Below are 16,587 nucleotides of genomic sequence, written 5' to 3'. Positions count from 1 at the left end.
GGTCGGGCCCGACTCCGGAGGATACAAGATGGTATCACAATAAAACAAAGTAAAGTCTAGAAAAGAGTAGTAGGGGCCGACCCCGCTTCCTATTTCTTCTTAGAGTGGGGCGGTCAATTCTTCCAGTGCTGCTAGGACAGGCTCGGACATGTAGAGACTAAACGCGAACAACCGTGGCGTTCTGCAGAATGGCCGTCATATACGAGTCACGAAAAAAACTAGTCAACATAGTCAGACGGAGAAATGACGTGGAGGCAAGGAATCTCGCTAAAAAAGAATCCAACCTGGTGGTGCAGACTGTCGAAACGAGAAGCGTTCCAGCGTTCAATCAGTTCCAATGGCCGCATACATCCCAGTAGAAAACTTCACTTCGTTGACAAAAACAACAAAAGTGAAGGATTCCCAAGTCAAGCCGCGAAAGCACGTGCAGTGTGCACAAACACGTTTTACCGCGACGAGCTGCAGACTGGGAATGACTGGGAATGTACTGATTTGAAAAGAATTTGAAAACATTCGGGATTATGCCGAGGGTATACGAAATGATTCGGGTGTATGCCGGAAACTATTTGCAATATAAAATTTTAATAAAATTCGTTTCAAGACGAAAAAAAAACCCGTGATGGTATAGCCATAAAATCTGTTTATACTAGTATACAATCCAGAGTTTATTACTGTTTTTTCAATGCTGAAATAGACCAGCAAGTTCGCCTATTGCATAAATAGTCTCGCCCAATATTTTTAGAATTTGTATGCTCTCGAATAACGCTATAAAAGGCGAAGTGTAATTGGACGATATTAAAATTGTTATTTATAGATGAAATGTCACCTGGACATGGGAGTCCACGCAATGCTGTTAGATCTACTGGTAGACCCAGTAGAGATAAGTTTAATCAGATTGTATCGTCGGGTTGTCCAAGCTGATGTTCCGTCCTCTAACATTACTTTGTGTAAAGCAAAGCCCCCCCCCCCCCCCCCCCCCCCCCCACCCCCCCCCCCCCCCCCCCCCCCCCCCCCCCCCCCCCCCCCCCCCCCCCCCCCAGCACGGCTAGTTGGAAGCGGTTGGTAAAACTCGTGCTCCAAATTATATAAATATTCCACCAAGCAGTCAATTCTTTTTATTTTTAAAATTCTGCCCATTTTCAACTTTACCCCCCAACCCCCCTCCATCCCGAGTCAGGCCACCGATCTTTTCTAATTTCTTTTTTGACCACCCGATCTAATCTAGCGACCAAATTTAACGAGTAGAATTTTCTTTATTAATTATATTAATTAGAGATGCGCATCAAAATTTTAAAGGCCCACTATTTAATTTTTGGATGTAAATTTCAAAATTTTCCGCTTAATTTTTTTCTGTCCCGGGACAAGCCCCTGGTTATCCAGAGACAGGCCCCGGGACGGACATGCTCGAAACTCTAGTGGTATATGAGCATGTAAAAATTATTCGCACTCGCACTCAAGACGAAACAAAAAACCGTGATGATATAACCATAAAATCTGTTTATACTATTTACAATCCAGTTTATTATTGCATTACTCCCCCCACCCCCTCCACCCCTGTTTTTTCAATGCTGAAATAGACCAACAAGTTCGCCTATTGCATAAAGTCTCGCCCAATATTTTTAGAATGTGTATGCTCCTGAATAACGCTATAAAAGGCGAAGTGTAATTGGTCGATATTAAAATTGTTATTTATAGATGAAATGTGGCCAAAAGAAATGCCTTGCTAAGAAATAAAATATCAACTGCTGGAAATAGGAATGTGTGTGAGACGTTAGGACATCTGAGATGTATTTTAGAACATTATGGAATTAAAATATTTAATATCAAAAATGTGGTTTTGTTTATTTTTATTTATATTTTGAATCATATAATAATAATAATAATAATAATAATAATAATAATAATAATAGGAATCCTCAGCTAGTAGTAGTCATGTGATTATGTTAACTCCGTTTATCACATTTCGTAAAAGGGTACTCGAAAAAACAAATGGGGGAGGGGACGCGTCCCTCTGGATCCGCCTTGCTTTGACCATTAAACAAAATGCTTCTTCCCTTTATTCTTTTTTTTGTGTTTTTTTTTGAGGAGTATTTTTTTTTGTGGGTGTTTTTTTTTGTGTGTGTGAGGTGTTTTAAAAAAAAAAAAAAATTAATGTATTTTGTGATACAAGACGAATTGATGTAAAAGGAGATAATAAAACCTCATTCAAGTGGTTTGGTGGCCCTGAAAAGGGCCGGTTGTTTATTTGGCGATTTGTTTGATAGAACAACCACCATATTTGTCCGTGTTACGTCCTTGTTATTTTTGGGGCTTGTTGAACGTTTAGTGATTTGTTTGATAGAACAACCACCAGATTTGTCCCTGCTACTTCCTTGTTATTTTTGGGGCTTGTTGAACGTTTAGTGATTTGTTCGATAGAAAAACCACCAGTTGTCCAACCAGATTTTTCCGTGCTACTTCCTTGCTGTCCATCCATATGTTTCTGTGCTATCTCCTTGCTGTCCAATGTTGAGATTTTCCATGCTACTTCCTTGCTGTCCGTGCAATGGTTAAATATTTGGCGATGTTTTATGATAGAACCACCACCAACTTTTTCCATACAACTTCCTTGCTGTCCGTCCAATGGTTGAATGTAAGGTGCTTTGTTTGATAGAACCACCAAACTTTTCGGTACTATTCCCTTGCTGTCTGTCCAATCATTGAACGTTTGGTGATTTACTTGGATAGAACGATCACCAGATTTTCCCGTGATACTTCCTTGTTGTCCGTCCAGTGTTTCTTGGTCCGTTAATGTTTGGTGCTTTTTAAAAAACATTATTATTGTTGTTTTTATCCTAAGTGATTTGACACGTCCTCTGCCTTTCTTGCTTTTGTGCTTCCTTTTTTTGGTTTCCTTGGTTTCCTTGGCTTCTTTGGTTTCTTTGGACCTTTTGGATCATATGGATCAAATGGATTCTTTGGAATCTTTGGAAACTTTGGATCCACTGAAGGCTTTGTAATCTGCGGACGCTTTGGAAGCTTTGGCTGGACTGCTTCGTCGCCATCGCTTGTTATTAATGCAAGTTTTGCATTTTTTTTTATTCGTTTCCTTTGAATTATTGGCTTCTTTGGATTCCCTGGATTCTTTGATTGCCTTGTATCCCTTGGATTCTTTGGATCAAATGGACTATTTGGAAAATCTGGACCCCTTGGAGGCTGTGGCTGAGCTGATTCGTTACCATCACGTTTTATACTTCCTTCTTTTTCTTTCCCTGGAATCTTTGGCTTCTTTGGTTTCCTTGGTTTCCTTGGCTTCCTTGGATCCCCTGGATTAAATGGATGCTTTGGATCATATTTATTCTTTGGATTATTTGGATCCTTTGTAGGTTTTGGGCATTTTGGAGGCTTTGGTTGAACTGCTTCGTCGCCATCGCCTTTGGTCAACGCACCTTTCGATAAAGAACGCTTTCTTTTACGACATCGCGATCCACTTCTCGATGCACCTTTTGATGATCCACTACTCACCACATCTTTTGATGAAGTACGCATTCGTTTCCGACGTCTTGATGCACTTCTCGATGCACCTTTTGGTGCTCCACTTCTCTTCGCACTTTTTGATGAAGTACGCTTTCGTTTACGACATAGCGATCCACTACTCGATGCACCTTCTGATGGTCCACTGCTCGCCACACCTTTCAGTGATTCTCGCGATTTACTCCGAGATGTGCCTTTTGATGCACTTTGGCATTGGCGACGTCCGGACTGGCTTCGTCCTTTTCGTTTTCTTTTTCGACCGTCGGATCTATCTCTTTGACGACTAGCACGATGGCCACCGTTACCCCCTTTTTCACCTTTACTGCTTTGTCCACATGGACGTCTTATAAAATGGTGATTGCTTTTTTGAAGAGCTAGATGGTAACGGCCAGTGACACCAGTGCTTTTTGTACCTTTCGGTCGAATCAAAATTCCCTCATTCAGGCCTTCCCTGAGTGCTTTCCTTATTTGCCCTTTCAGCAGTGCTGGAGGAACATTTGCCATGCTGGTGGTGGCAATGTATTTTTGAATTGCCTGAGCAGATGTTCCCTTTTTGTCCTTCATGGTGTTGATGGCATCCACAATTTTCATGATCATGGACGATGGAGCCTCCTTTGGTGGGGGTGTTTTTTTACCACGGCTAGTAGATTCAGCACCGTCATTTGGGGCTCTTTCATCAACGGGTGTTCCGCATCTAGACATCGATCTAGACTTGGATTGAGAGGATCCGGACTGGGACAACCCAGACCGGGAAGTAGACATTATCATTTTCATCATTCTGATAAGAAATCTTTGTATCCATATAATAACTGGAACAATAAGATAGGTAACGTCCTTGGTTACGGGGAGTCCTTATATAGGAAAAGCACGGACGCAAAAGAAGGCACTACCGGAAGTCGCTAAACCTTGACGGAACGTTGTAACAGTTCTTAAGCGTGTTTCTGATTCTAACGTTACATTATTTTATAATTTATTATGAACATTATGTTACTTGGATTTAACTCATAACTGTTCCCTCCAGTACGCTATCTAGAATTTGTTTTGGTCAAAATGTACACAGTCTGCCAAATGTCGTTCATTATTATATTAACAATATAACTTGAGCCGACGACAGTCACTTTTCGCACCTTTGTTTTGGCTTTGTACACAATAAATATAACATATTCTTACCTTAATTTCACTTTAAATCCATATTTCGTAAATAGTACAATTTTGTTAATTAGAAGATTTTCTTCAAAAACAGTCAGGTGCATGAATAATGTATAAATAACAAAAATTCCAATAGCAATTTTAACGGATATGGAAAAGTGACGTCATTGGAATTCTGGGGTAGCAGTATACAGTTAACTCCCTTGTGTACCAGGACGCGCAAAGATTTCGCTTGTTGGTATTTCACAGATCAGTGTTGGAATATGAAGTAAATTCTTAAGCTTAGTGATAGCGAAGTAAATTTAATGGCTAAACCTTTATTCAAATGAGGGTTTTTGTAAGGTTTGATGAGCAAAGTTTCCATAATAAACAGAAGGCCACAAGGGATATTGTGTAACCTTCTTTAAATAAAGATTATAGATATTATTATTATTATTATTATTATTATTTGTGATATCTGGTTTGTATGGGTGTGAACATTGTCAAAAATGCATCCAAAATCATGCAGTTTTGACATGAAACTAAACAATATTTAAAATAAGTCCTCTTTATAATTATGATTTTCTATAATTTCCTTGAGACTAAAAATACCTGTATCTTTCTTTATTTTTAAACCATAAGTGGGCATTTCAGATGCCATGGACTGGTAGCCTATGCATAAATCTCAGCTGAAGATTCACAAATAACTGTGGTCTGCTACCTGATGTCAATCAAATTCAAAATTAGCTATTTTATTACAATGCTATGCCACATTAAAATAAAAACTAGTCCATTAACCTTGACCCCTGTCAAATAATTTTGAGAGTGGACAATGCAGTTTACGTGTCGGGTATGTTTTTATTTTTCATAATTTTTGACAAAATATTAAAGGCGCATACCCTAGTTTTAACCCGTGAAAAAATGGACACTAAGTTTAGTTAATTTACAAACCTGTATCTCATTTAGATAAAGTTACAAAAGAGTGAAAGAGGAGTCTGTGACATTAAAACAGGAAATATCCTTAATAATAGACTAGAACTCAAATCAATAAACTGCTACTTAAAAATATGAAAAATGCTATTTTGGTACTACAAACACCATGATGACCAGTTCGGTTCTACGGAAATGGATAATCTAAAGAATAAAATATAAGTAATGTTTGATTTCAGTGATCATAAACAGCTCTAATAGTGAAAAAATTATGCTGTAGTGTTTAAAAACAAGGGTCTGTCCCTTTAAGTTTAATTTTTAAAAGATGAATGATATAAAAGTTACCTTTTGTCAAATATATTAGATAAAAAAACATAATGAACACATCGAATGAAGATTAATTTTGACTAAATAAGTTGTATCCAGTTGTCCTGGTGCCTGATCCCAGATGTAAAGATTTGTTACAGTTCTCAGAGATGTTATCCAATATCCTGTTGCTGTTTTATTCATTACTGAGTGAATCAATATATAGAAAGGCAAAATAAGAATGTGAAAAAGATTTCAGGATGGAACATTGTATAAAAAGGAATGAGAATTCAAAGACCAACAATGCCATCATGGAAGTAATTGCATCCGGCTTATGTAAAAAACACACCCCCAAAAATCCCTCCAAAAGACAAACTTTATAACTGTATACATAGGTATGGTCTGTATACCTGTTTCGGTGGTTGTGTCATTTGTGCGCAGTAGTACGTACATTTGAATATTTCTGATGTTGTTGACTTTTGCATGAGTAAGTAAACAAATGTCTGTCACATTCACAGAAATGTTAGTAAAAATAAAGTTAAAACGAGCAAAGAAAACAAGATTGAACTTTAACCACTCATAAACACGGCACATTTCTTAATTCCTTTTTTTCTATGATTTTCAAAGAATGTAACTTGAAAGAAAACTTAATTTTAAAAACTATTTTTGTCTGTTCTCAGCTGTACTGCTATCTGGTTATTGAAGTCACATGATTGTCACGGCGGCTGCTGGTAAAACTCTCTTTATAGATACTTACAAAAAATATATTGTCCTTGTATGTTTTAACATAAATATCTTTCTGGATTTCTGTTTATATATTTATTAAAACTCAGAATGCAGCTTATATTTTTTAACCAAACAATTTTACCATTATAACCATTCATTTGCTCAACTTATAACACGATTGCAAGACATCAGAATTGTTATATTCCATTTCCAAAAATGTTGTCTGTTAACATTGATTCTCTAGGACTATATTTTGTAATTTGCCTTAAAATATTTAAACCAGCCTTGGTGGCGTCGTGGTTAGGCCATCGGTCTACAGGCTGGTCGGTACTGGGTTCGGATCCCAGTCAAGGCATGGGATTTTTAATCCAGATACAGACTCCAAACCGTGAGTGAGTGCTCCGCAAGGCTCAATTGGTAGGTGTAAACCACTTGCACCGACCAGTGATCCATAACTGGTTCAACAAAGGCCATGGTTTGTGCTATCCTGCCTGTGGGAAGCGCAAATAAAAGATCCCTTGCCGCCTGTCGTAAAAGAGTAGCCTATGTGGCGACAGCGGGTTTCCTAAAAAAAGTGTCAGAATGACCATATGTTTGACATCGAATAGCCGATGATAGATAAAAAAATCAATGTGCTCTAGTGGTGTCATTAAATAAAACAAACTTTTTTCTTTTTTTAAATATTTAAAATAATTTTTATAAATTATTATAAGTACATATTTTGTTCGAACTTAATAATTTTTTACCAAATGCAATTTTGTGCCTGCTTACATCAATTTTTAAAAAGTGAATTTTGCCACAAATAAACATGACTAAAAGGATATTTTGCATATTTCAAACATGCAAAATTACTATAATGCTAAGGCCGCTCAAAATTACAGTAATGCTAAGGCCGCTCCCGGGTCCCCCTCTAAATTTATGTATTGTTTCCCACCATCACCGCCACCACATGATTTCACCAAAATTATAATAATTAATAATAATCATTATTATTATTATTATTATTATTTTAAAACAAAACAAATTTATTTTTTTGGGGGGGGGGGGGGGGGGGGTGCTATAAAATTTCAAGATTAATGAGTTTCTGAATACTACAGTAAGTAGATAACATGAATATACGTCCGAAAAGTTACCGCCAACTTTCCACCTGTAGATACTAAAATTTATGGCAACCACTGCTATGGGTTTCTGAATGCCACAGTAAGTAAATAATGGGAATTTATAAGCAAATACCCATCAATCTTCCTAGGTTTTGAAATCTATTTATAAAGTTGCCACTAACTAAAATCAAATGAAACCACTGCTATGGATTTCCCCAATACCAGTACCACAGTAAGTTAATAACAAGAATATATAAGCAAAGACCCATCAACCCTCCCAGGTTTTGAAATATGTTTCTCTAACTTTGGTTAAAATTGTATATTTTTCAGTGTGCAAGTCCGAAAAGATACCAACATTTCCACCTGTACTACAATCAATGGCAACCACTGCTATGAGTTTCTGAATACTACGGTAAGTAGGTAACAGGAATATATAAACAAATCTCTGTCAACCCTCCAATTTTTAAAAAATATTTCTCTGACTTCAATGAATTAATTTTTTTCAGTGCCGAAAGTCCTAAGAGTTACCACCAACTTTCCACCTATACTAAAATAGATGGCAACCACAGTGACTGCTATGGGTTTGTGAATGCCACAGTAAGTAAATAAGAATATAGTAGCAAAGACTTATCAACCCTCCTAGGTTTTGAAATATATTTCTCTAACTTTGGTTAAAATTGTACATTTTTCAGCGCCGAGAGTCCGAAAAGGTGCCACCACATTTTCACCTGTACTAAAATCAGTGTTAGATCTACAGATTGAAGAGAAGGTAAAATTTTGTCATACCTGTCAGATAAACCAAAAGTCTCCAGAGAAACTGCCACTACATCCCTGGGAGTGGCCAGATTGTCCATGGTTTTGAATTCATATGGATCATGCAGGACTATTTCATAATCAGGTGAAATTGATTATTATTGATGTTTACACTAAATACTTGGACATTTATCCTGTGTCATCTACTAGTTCACACATTACAATTGACATGTTGCAGATATCTTTCAGTACTCATGCTTTGCCAGAAATGGTTGTTACTGACAATGGTACATCATTCACAAGTGTAGAATTCAATGAATTTTGTGACAGAAATGGAATTCATCATGTGACATCAGCTCCTTACCATCCTGCTTCCAATAGTTTAGACAAAAAGACTGTGCAGACTTTCAAAAACAGTTTTGATAAAATGAAGGAAGGAAGTACACTCATGAAAACAAAGTTGGCTCGTTTTCTGTTATGTTCACCTCGAGGTACGACGGGACAGTCACCTGCAGAACTTTTGATGGGTAGACGACTTCAATCTCATTTAGACTTGGTACATCCAAGCTTAACTCACAAAGTGCAACAAAAGCAACAATATCAGAAGAAACAACATGATCAACATGCTCGTGTCAGAAATGTAGTAGTTGGTGAAAATGTGTATGTTAAAAATTACAGTGGGAAACCTGTCTGGTTATCTGGTGTAATTATTGGAAAATGTGGTGTAATCTACATAGTGAAATTGCATTGTGATCAGCATGTGGTTCAACATCTACAGTAAGTAGATAATAAGGATATACAAAAAAAATCCCCGTTAACTCTTCCCAATTTTACAAAAATATTTCTTTAACTTTGGTAAAAATTGTATTACTTTTGAGTGCCCCAAGTCTGAAAAGAAATCACCAACTTCCCACCTATATTAAAATCAATGGCAACCACTGCTATGGGTTTCTGAATACCACAGTTAGTAAATAGCAAGAATATATAAGCAATTACCCATGAACACTCCCAGGTTTTGAAATATATTTCTTTAACTTTGGTTAAAATTCTACATTTTTCAAAACCAAGAGTACGAAACATTACCACCGACTTTCCACCTATACTAAAATCTATGGCAACCACTGCTATAGGTTTTTGAATTCTGCGGTAAGTAGATAACAAGAATATATAAACACATCCCGTCAACCTTCCTAATTTTTGACAAATATATCTAGCTTTGGTGAAAATCATATCTTTTTCAGTGTCGCAAGTCTGAAAAGGTACCATCAACATTCCACCTGTATTAAAATGCTTGGCAACCACTGCTATGGGTTTCTGAATACCACAGTAAGTAAATAACAGGAATATATTTAGAGAATAACTAACGAGTTACGAGGAATTATCAATTATCTGTCCCTAGTGGGTGTATACTACCAAATCAAATCCCATAGACGACAATAGTAACATATGCGGCTAAAACTCCTACCTGCAACGTATCAACCGACATAAACGCCACGGATATAAATACTACCACCCCTTACACTTAAAGTGAATCAGAAAAAAATGGGGGTCAAGCTGCTCGTTTCTGAGATAATGGGTAGCGTCTATGACTACCCTAGTTTTGCACAAAATTCGAGTACTTTTTTTTACAGGTACCCCAAACATGTTTCAAGCACAAGGCTACTTGACACATTGGTACTAGATGAAATAAAATTGCACATTTATTTTACCCAGATGAAACTATTATTTTTTACACCCAACACACTCACATTTATAACCAATCACAGGACTTGTGGTGTTCACTTCTCTATCAAAAGTTGGGTGCACAAAATGTTTTAAAATAAAACTCCTGAAGATATTTACTTTCAGTTGGGTGTGTGTACTCAGGTATATATGTAGAGACAACAAAGATAGTCAGAGTACCTCTACCCCTTTAAAGAATTCCATTAAAACACATGCACTTGATTGACCCCTAGACTATGAAGACCTTAACAGGCACATCAAAGAAATATCAGTATTAAAAAAATACACTGTCTGAGGAAGGAAACACAAACATGACTGTACCTGTATGAAGTAATGACTTAATGTCCTGAACATTAGTGTTGAGAGGAAATCCTGTATGCTGGGTGTGGGTGTCTTCAAGTTACCAGGTGTGAGAATTTCAAATCCATCGGCCATGCTGATTTTCATAATGAACCATCAAAACTATTGGCAGCCACCAATATTCCTGACTATATTTTATTTATAGCCTACTGTAGTTGGAGGTTTTAATAGGTGTGATATCTTGAATAATCATGCAGCTTTAACATATTTATTTTTGATTAATTACTGAAAAAAACTATTTTTAAATGACAAAATTACCCGAACATCTATTTTCTTGCATTATTTTCTAATCCGAATGAATACAATATGTACATTAGATGTATTCCTGCAATCTGTAATCCAGCATTTTATTTAGCTAGTAACATTAGGTAATACAGCTTTAACAATAAAATAAATTTATCAACTTAATCCAAGGCAGATAATCAAATCTGAAAAAAATTGGTTCTGAATCTAGTATAAACTCAAAATGCTTTTCATGAGAGCTAACTAAGTGATTATTAAGAAACAAAAATTATCTGGAGATCTAAGTATATGTTTAACAACCTTATTGTTATGTACAAATAAGAACAGAAGGCACAATAGTGACAACAAATTTAATTATGTTTTTGGTAAAGTTTTTCTTCAAATTTACTTTAAATTTTGCATAAAACTACAAATTTGTCTAAAATATAACTTAGCACCCTATAAATATGTTAAAATGACAATAAAAATCAACTTCTTTACAAATTTGAGTTTTCAGAATTTCATACATAAAAAATTAACAATGTTAATGGAAACTAAAGACATTAACCCACTATTGGCACATGCTATTTTTAATATAAAAATAAATTGCTATTAAAATCTTAGTTCAGGTTGCCTATATATAATACCATATTTTAAGAGCAGTTGTATATGGCAAGTCAAATACCATGTAAAAAGAAATTATTGAAATCTTTACAGTATGAATTATAGGCCAAAACCAACTTTTCTTCAGTGCTAACTTTGATTCAAACTCCATTCAGAGCCATGTACAGAGATTATTGTCAAGGTCAAGGTCATTGTGAACTTGCATGATCGAGTGATGGCTAATTAATCAACCAGTATAGTTTAATTAAATAAAATGACAAAATCATAATATTTTTTATTATGCACTGAATATGTGCTATAGGGTGTATACTACCAAATCAAATCCCATAGACGACATTAGTAACATATGCGGCTAAAACTCCTACCTGCAACGTATCAACCGACATAAACGCCACGTATATAAATACTACCACCCCTTACACTTAAAGTGAATCAGAAAAAAATGGGGGTCAAGCTGCTCGTTTCTGAGATAACGGGTAGCGTCTATGACTACCCTAGTTTCGCACAAAATTCGAGTACTTTTTTTTACAGGTACCCCATACATGTTTCAAGCACAAGGCTACTTGACACATTGGTACTACCGTATATCTTCGCCTATAAGTCGAATTTTTTTCACCCAAAAATTATTTTATAACTTGGGGGGTCGACTTATAAGAGGGTAAAAAAATTTCACCAAAAAATTATTATTTTACAAGTTTTATTGTTGAAGTATACCATGTATTTATACTCAAATATGTTAATTTGACACATTTATTTTTTATAACCTATTTTTTTTGGCATTAGAACGGTTTTGGTTATGCGAAAAGGCGTACGATCTCACTCACATGCCAAGACAACAGTCCACTTAGTTAAATTAACAGTCATAACTAATAGTAAAAATGTAAACAATACTAACTACCTGTTGCCTGAGTTTATTTTGAAATCTGGTCACTGGCATTAATGGTTGTTCAAACAATGTTTTGGCGGTGATTAACTTCATGAATATTACTAAGCTTTTCCCTTAAAATAGACTGATCTCTGCAGTTCACTTATCTAGAGCAATAGCGACACACATCATTTGGTACAAAAACCAGTGTACTTTCCAGAGTTATCCTCCTTACATGTATTAATATGGCGGCAAAACGTGATACTTTCAGTTTTATCGTAGTGATCTGTTGTCAGAGTTTATAAATAAAGTTGTTGTCTGTGCACAAAACCATCTGTACAGTACTATACAGTAACAGTCAAACAGCTTTCACTCTCTACTAAGGGAATATTTCGTTTTGATGCTATGTAATAATGATAGTTTGATTGGAATAGTCTGATCATATTGCGATGTACAAAACGTGAAAACCGAAGTTTGTAAAATAATTTTCTTTTGTTCAAATATTATTGTTCTCATGTGCTGAAAATAAGAAATATTTCAATATTTATAAGTAGTTTTTCATGGGTCGACTTATAAACGGGTCAATAAAAAAATAAGTTTTCAGGGCTTGAAATTAGGGACTCGACTTATAGCCGAGATCGACTTACAGGCGAAGATATACGGTAGATGAAATAAAATTGCAACTTTTATTTTACCCAGATGAAACTATTATTTTTTACACCCAACACACTCACATTTATAACCAATACACAGGACTTGTGGTGTTCACTTCTCTATCAAAAGTTGGGTGCACCTCGAACTTTGACCCAGCCGGAAGTTATTTGGTATAGTACTACCTAGTGAATGAATGTTGTAAAGCCGAGCCTTTGGCGAGGGTTTTACAACATTCATTTACTAGGGACAGATAATTCATAATTCCTCGTAGCATGTTGGTTATTCTCTTTATTACCTATTGTCAATTTTAACTGATTTTTAATTTTTAAAATTATTCTGCAGTCTACAACAAAGCCATTAGCCATTCTGTCATATAATCTTACGCGCATTACATGACATAATGTAAGTGACGTCATAGCATAACGGCGTTCTTTTTACAGCCAAATGTTTACAGTACAAAATAATACAACTGTTAATTTGCATTACAAAATAATTATTTTTATATATTACTAAAGCTACTGCTTATGAAAATATACCATTTCATGTTTACGAAACAAATGAGTCAATTATTTTTTGTAAATCTTTCTAGATCGTATAACATATGTGTAATCTGACTAATGAATGGAAACATTATATGAATGAATGTGAAGTTCCAGTCATGGCAAGAAACCAATCAAACATCGTGTTTTTAAGCCAGCCAATCGGTGGCTGTAGAAGCAATCTGCACACTGTGCAGAGATCGAAAAGATATTACCCCGTATATTTGAGCCCATATGGGTAATAAAAGCAAATACCAGTCAACCCTACCATGTTTTGAAATATATTTTTCTGACTTTGTTTAAAATTGTATATTTTTCAATAAAGAGAGTCCAAAGAGGTTATACCCACCTGGCCTCCGCACTTCCAATTCTCCATACGATCCGCTCAGGGAAAACGAAGTTGCAGTCACGTGACTGGGACAGGCAGGGGTGCTCAGTAGAAGAATTTTCAGGCCATCCCATTGGCTGTTGGGATGTTAACCAGACTACTATCCTTAGGGGAATATGCACTAGTTTGAGGACAGGTTATGTATTTATAAAAGAGAAATTACTCCAAGTTTACTTAATTTTTTCATTGGCGTAAGTCCGAAAATTTACAATTAACATTTCAGCTATATTAAAATGGATGGCAACCACTGCTATGGGTTTCTGAATTCTACAGTAAGTAGATCATAAGAAATAACAAAACAAATCACTGTCAACCCTCTTAATTTTTCAAAAATGTTTCTTTAACTTTGGTGAAAATCTTATTTTTTTCATCTGTCCATGTCTACTACAGTCAGTGTAATTTGAATATATTAAAAAAAACAAAAAAACCCTAGTTTTCTTTGTATTGGTTGAGAAACTGCCAACACTTTGCATTCTCTATGCATGTTTCATGAACATTTTGCATCCATCCCTCAATCGCTGGGGACCTCTCGTGTGTGGTTTTATATACTGGAATATATATATAACTAGGATATATTAACAGATCTCAGTGAACCCTCCCAGATTTCTTTGTATTGGGTGAGAAATTGTGCAGACATTCAGGTTTCTCTGTATTTTTGTTCAACTTTTGTTACCCATCCTTCCATCAATATTAAAACTGATGGGCACCTATCCTATGTAGTTTTCAATATTGCAGTACATGTATAACTAGAATTTATTAACAAACACCTATCAATCCTTCCAGTTTTTCTTATATAGAGTGAAAACCTTTACCAAGTGTTGGCTTTTTTTGTGCGCATTCCATTAACTATTGAATATTTTTTATGCACATATAACTAAAATTTATTAACAAACTTATGTCAACCGTCCTAAGTTTGCCTTGTATTGGAGGAATTTTTTTCTCAAGTTTCGACTTTCTTGCACAGGTGTGGGATTTAGCTCAGTTGGTTGAGCACTCGCCTGAGGTGCTTGCATCGCAGGATCGAACCACCTTGGTGGATCCATTCAACTGATTGGATTGTTTCTCATTCCAACCAGTGCACCACAACTGGTCAAAGGCTGTGGTATGTATTTTCCTGTCTGTGTTAAAGTATATATAAAAGATCGCTTGCTGCTAATGGAAAATTGTAGTGAGTTTCCTCTGATGACTACATGTCAGTATTACCAAATGTTTGACATCCAATAACCAATGATTAATTAATCAATGTGCTCTAGTGGTTTTGTTAAACAAATCAAACAAAACAAATTCTCAATGCGCGTTACATTAACTTTATTCATGAACAAACCTCTGTCAAATGTACCAGTTTTTTCTTTGCCATTACTGATGTAGATGCCATGAAGTTTTGTTTTGTGAAGAATAAATGTTCTTTATTACACTGGGGGCGAGACGTAGCCCAGTGGTACAGTGCTCGCTCGATGCGCAGTCGGTGTGGGATCGATCCCCGTCGGTGGGCCCATTGGGCTGTTTCTCTTTCTAGCCAGTGCACCACGACTGGTATATCAAAGGCTGTGGTATATACTACCCTGTCTGTGGGGTGGTGCATATAAAAGATCCCTTGCTGCTAATCGAAAAGAGTAGCCCATGAAGGGCAACAGCGGGTTTCTTCTCTCAATATCTGTGTGGTCCTCAACCATATGTCTGATGCCATATAACCATAAATGCAATGTGTTGAGTGAGTCGTTAAATAAAACTTTTTTTATTTTATTTTTATTATTATACAGATGTACATTATAATAGTCTTATCTGTCCTATGATGTACTTGACATTTCATTGAAGGTTCCTTTTTCTTTCCAGCCAGACGAGTATATAAAACTAATGTCATCATTCTATATCCTTCAACTAAAATTGGTGATCAGTTGCATTGTTCGAAATAAGCACTTGTCCGTTTGTTCTGACAAGTGAAAATCTATTCGGACGTGGTAAATGTGCCTCTTTGGTTTTCCAGTGGACAAGTAAAAATTTCATTTTGAGCAATCACAAACGTCATCCTGGTACTTGAATAAAACAAACCATTTATTTGGACAAGTGAAAATATTGGCAGACAAATAAAGTTTTTAATGTATTTGTCCGGTGGGCTGGTAAAAACAAATTCTTATTTCTATCACAGAGTTGAGAATAATGAAAAATCAGCTGTTGACTTTGGTCTTGACAGTATTTGGGATAATGTTGTTTGTTTGTACAGTTGTTTGTGTCTTTCAGGGTCTATGTACATGTATCTCTGCCTGACTGGGGGGTGGGATTTAGCTCAGTCGGTTGAGCACTCGAGATAACAAAATATTGCATTACTGCATCTTTAACTGCAAAGGGGGTGGAATGTAGTTCAGTCTGTTGAGTGTTCGCCTGCTTTCGTCGCAAGATCGGACCAACTCAGTTGATCCATTCAACTGATTGGGGGTTTTCTCGTTCCAACCAGTGCACCACAACTGGTCAAAGGCTGTGGTATGTGCTTTCCTGTCTGTGTTAAAGTGCATATAAAAGATCCCTTGCTGCTAATGGAAAAATGTAGCGGGTTTCCTCAGATGACTATGTGTTAGAATTACCAAATGTTAGACATCCAATAGCCGATGATGAATTAATCAATGTGCTCTAGTGGTGTCGTTAAACAAAAACAAACTTTAAACTTTCCATATCCTTTGACTAAAATTGGTGATCGATCAGTTAAGAACAATGAAAAATCAGCTGTTGACTTCGGTCTTGACTGGATTTGGGATAATGTTG

At 36.1% G+C, this 16,587-nt stretch overlaps 1 protein-coding gene and 1 long non-coding RNA gene across 2 annotated transcripts; one reads left to right on the top strand and one right to left on the bottom strand.

The window, feature by feature from the left end:
* Window positions 1-2,204: 2,204 nt before the first annotated feature.
* Window positions 2,205-4,299, bottom strand: LOC121379434 (thioredoxin domain-containing protein 2-like). Its single transcript, XM_041508067.1, has one exon. The coding sequence runs from the start codon at window positions 4,288-4,290 to the stop codon at window positions 2,830-2,832; it is 1,461 nt and encodes a 486-aa protein (XP_041364001.1). The 5' UTR covers window positions 4,291-4,299; the 3' UTR covers window positions 2,205-2,829.
* A 3,664-nt stretch (window positions 4,300-7,963) lies between these two features.
* Window positions 7,964-14,842, top strand: LOC121379408. The gene is made up of 4 exons (XR_005958838.1): window positions 7,964-8,115; window positions 8,210-8,300; window positions 9,698-9,782; window positions 13,768-14,842. It is a non-coding gene; the product is annotated as an uncharacterized LOC121379408 (long non-coding RNA).
* Window positions 14,843-16,587: the final 1,745 nt, after the last annotated feature.

This window comes from Gigantopelta aegis, chromosome 8 (genome assembly GCF_016097555.1).
Source record: "Gigantopelta aegis isolate Gae_Host chromosome 8, Gae_host_genome, whole genome shotgun sequence".
Lineage (NCBI taxonomy): Eukaryota > Metazoa > Mollusca > Gastropoda > Neomphalida > Peltospiridae > Gigantopelta > Gigantopelta aegis.
The sequence above is the reverse complement of the archived record's forward strand: the minus strand, read 5'-3'. Positions and strand labels throughout refer to the sequence as shown.

Excerpts from the sequence above, each read along its gene's own strand:
- LOC121379434 (XM_041508067.1), bottom strand. The coding sequence starts at position 4,290 with ATGATGAAAATGATAATGTCTACTTCCCGGTCTGGGTTGTCCCAGTCC.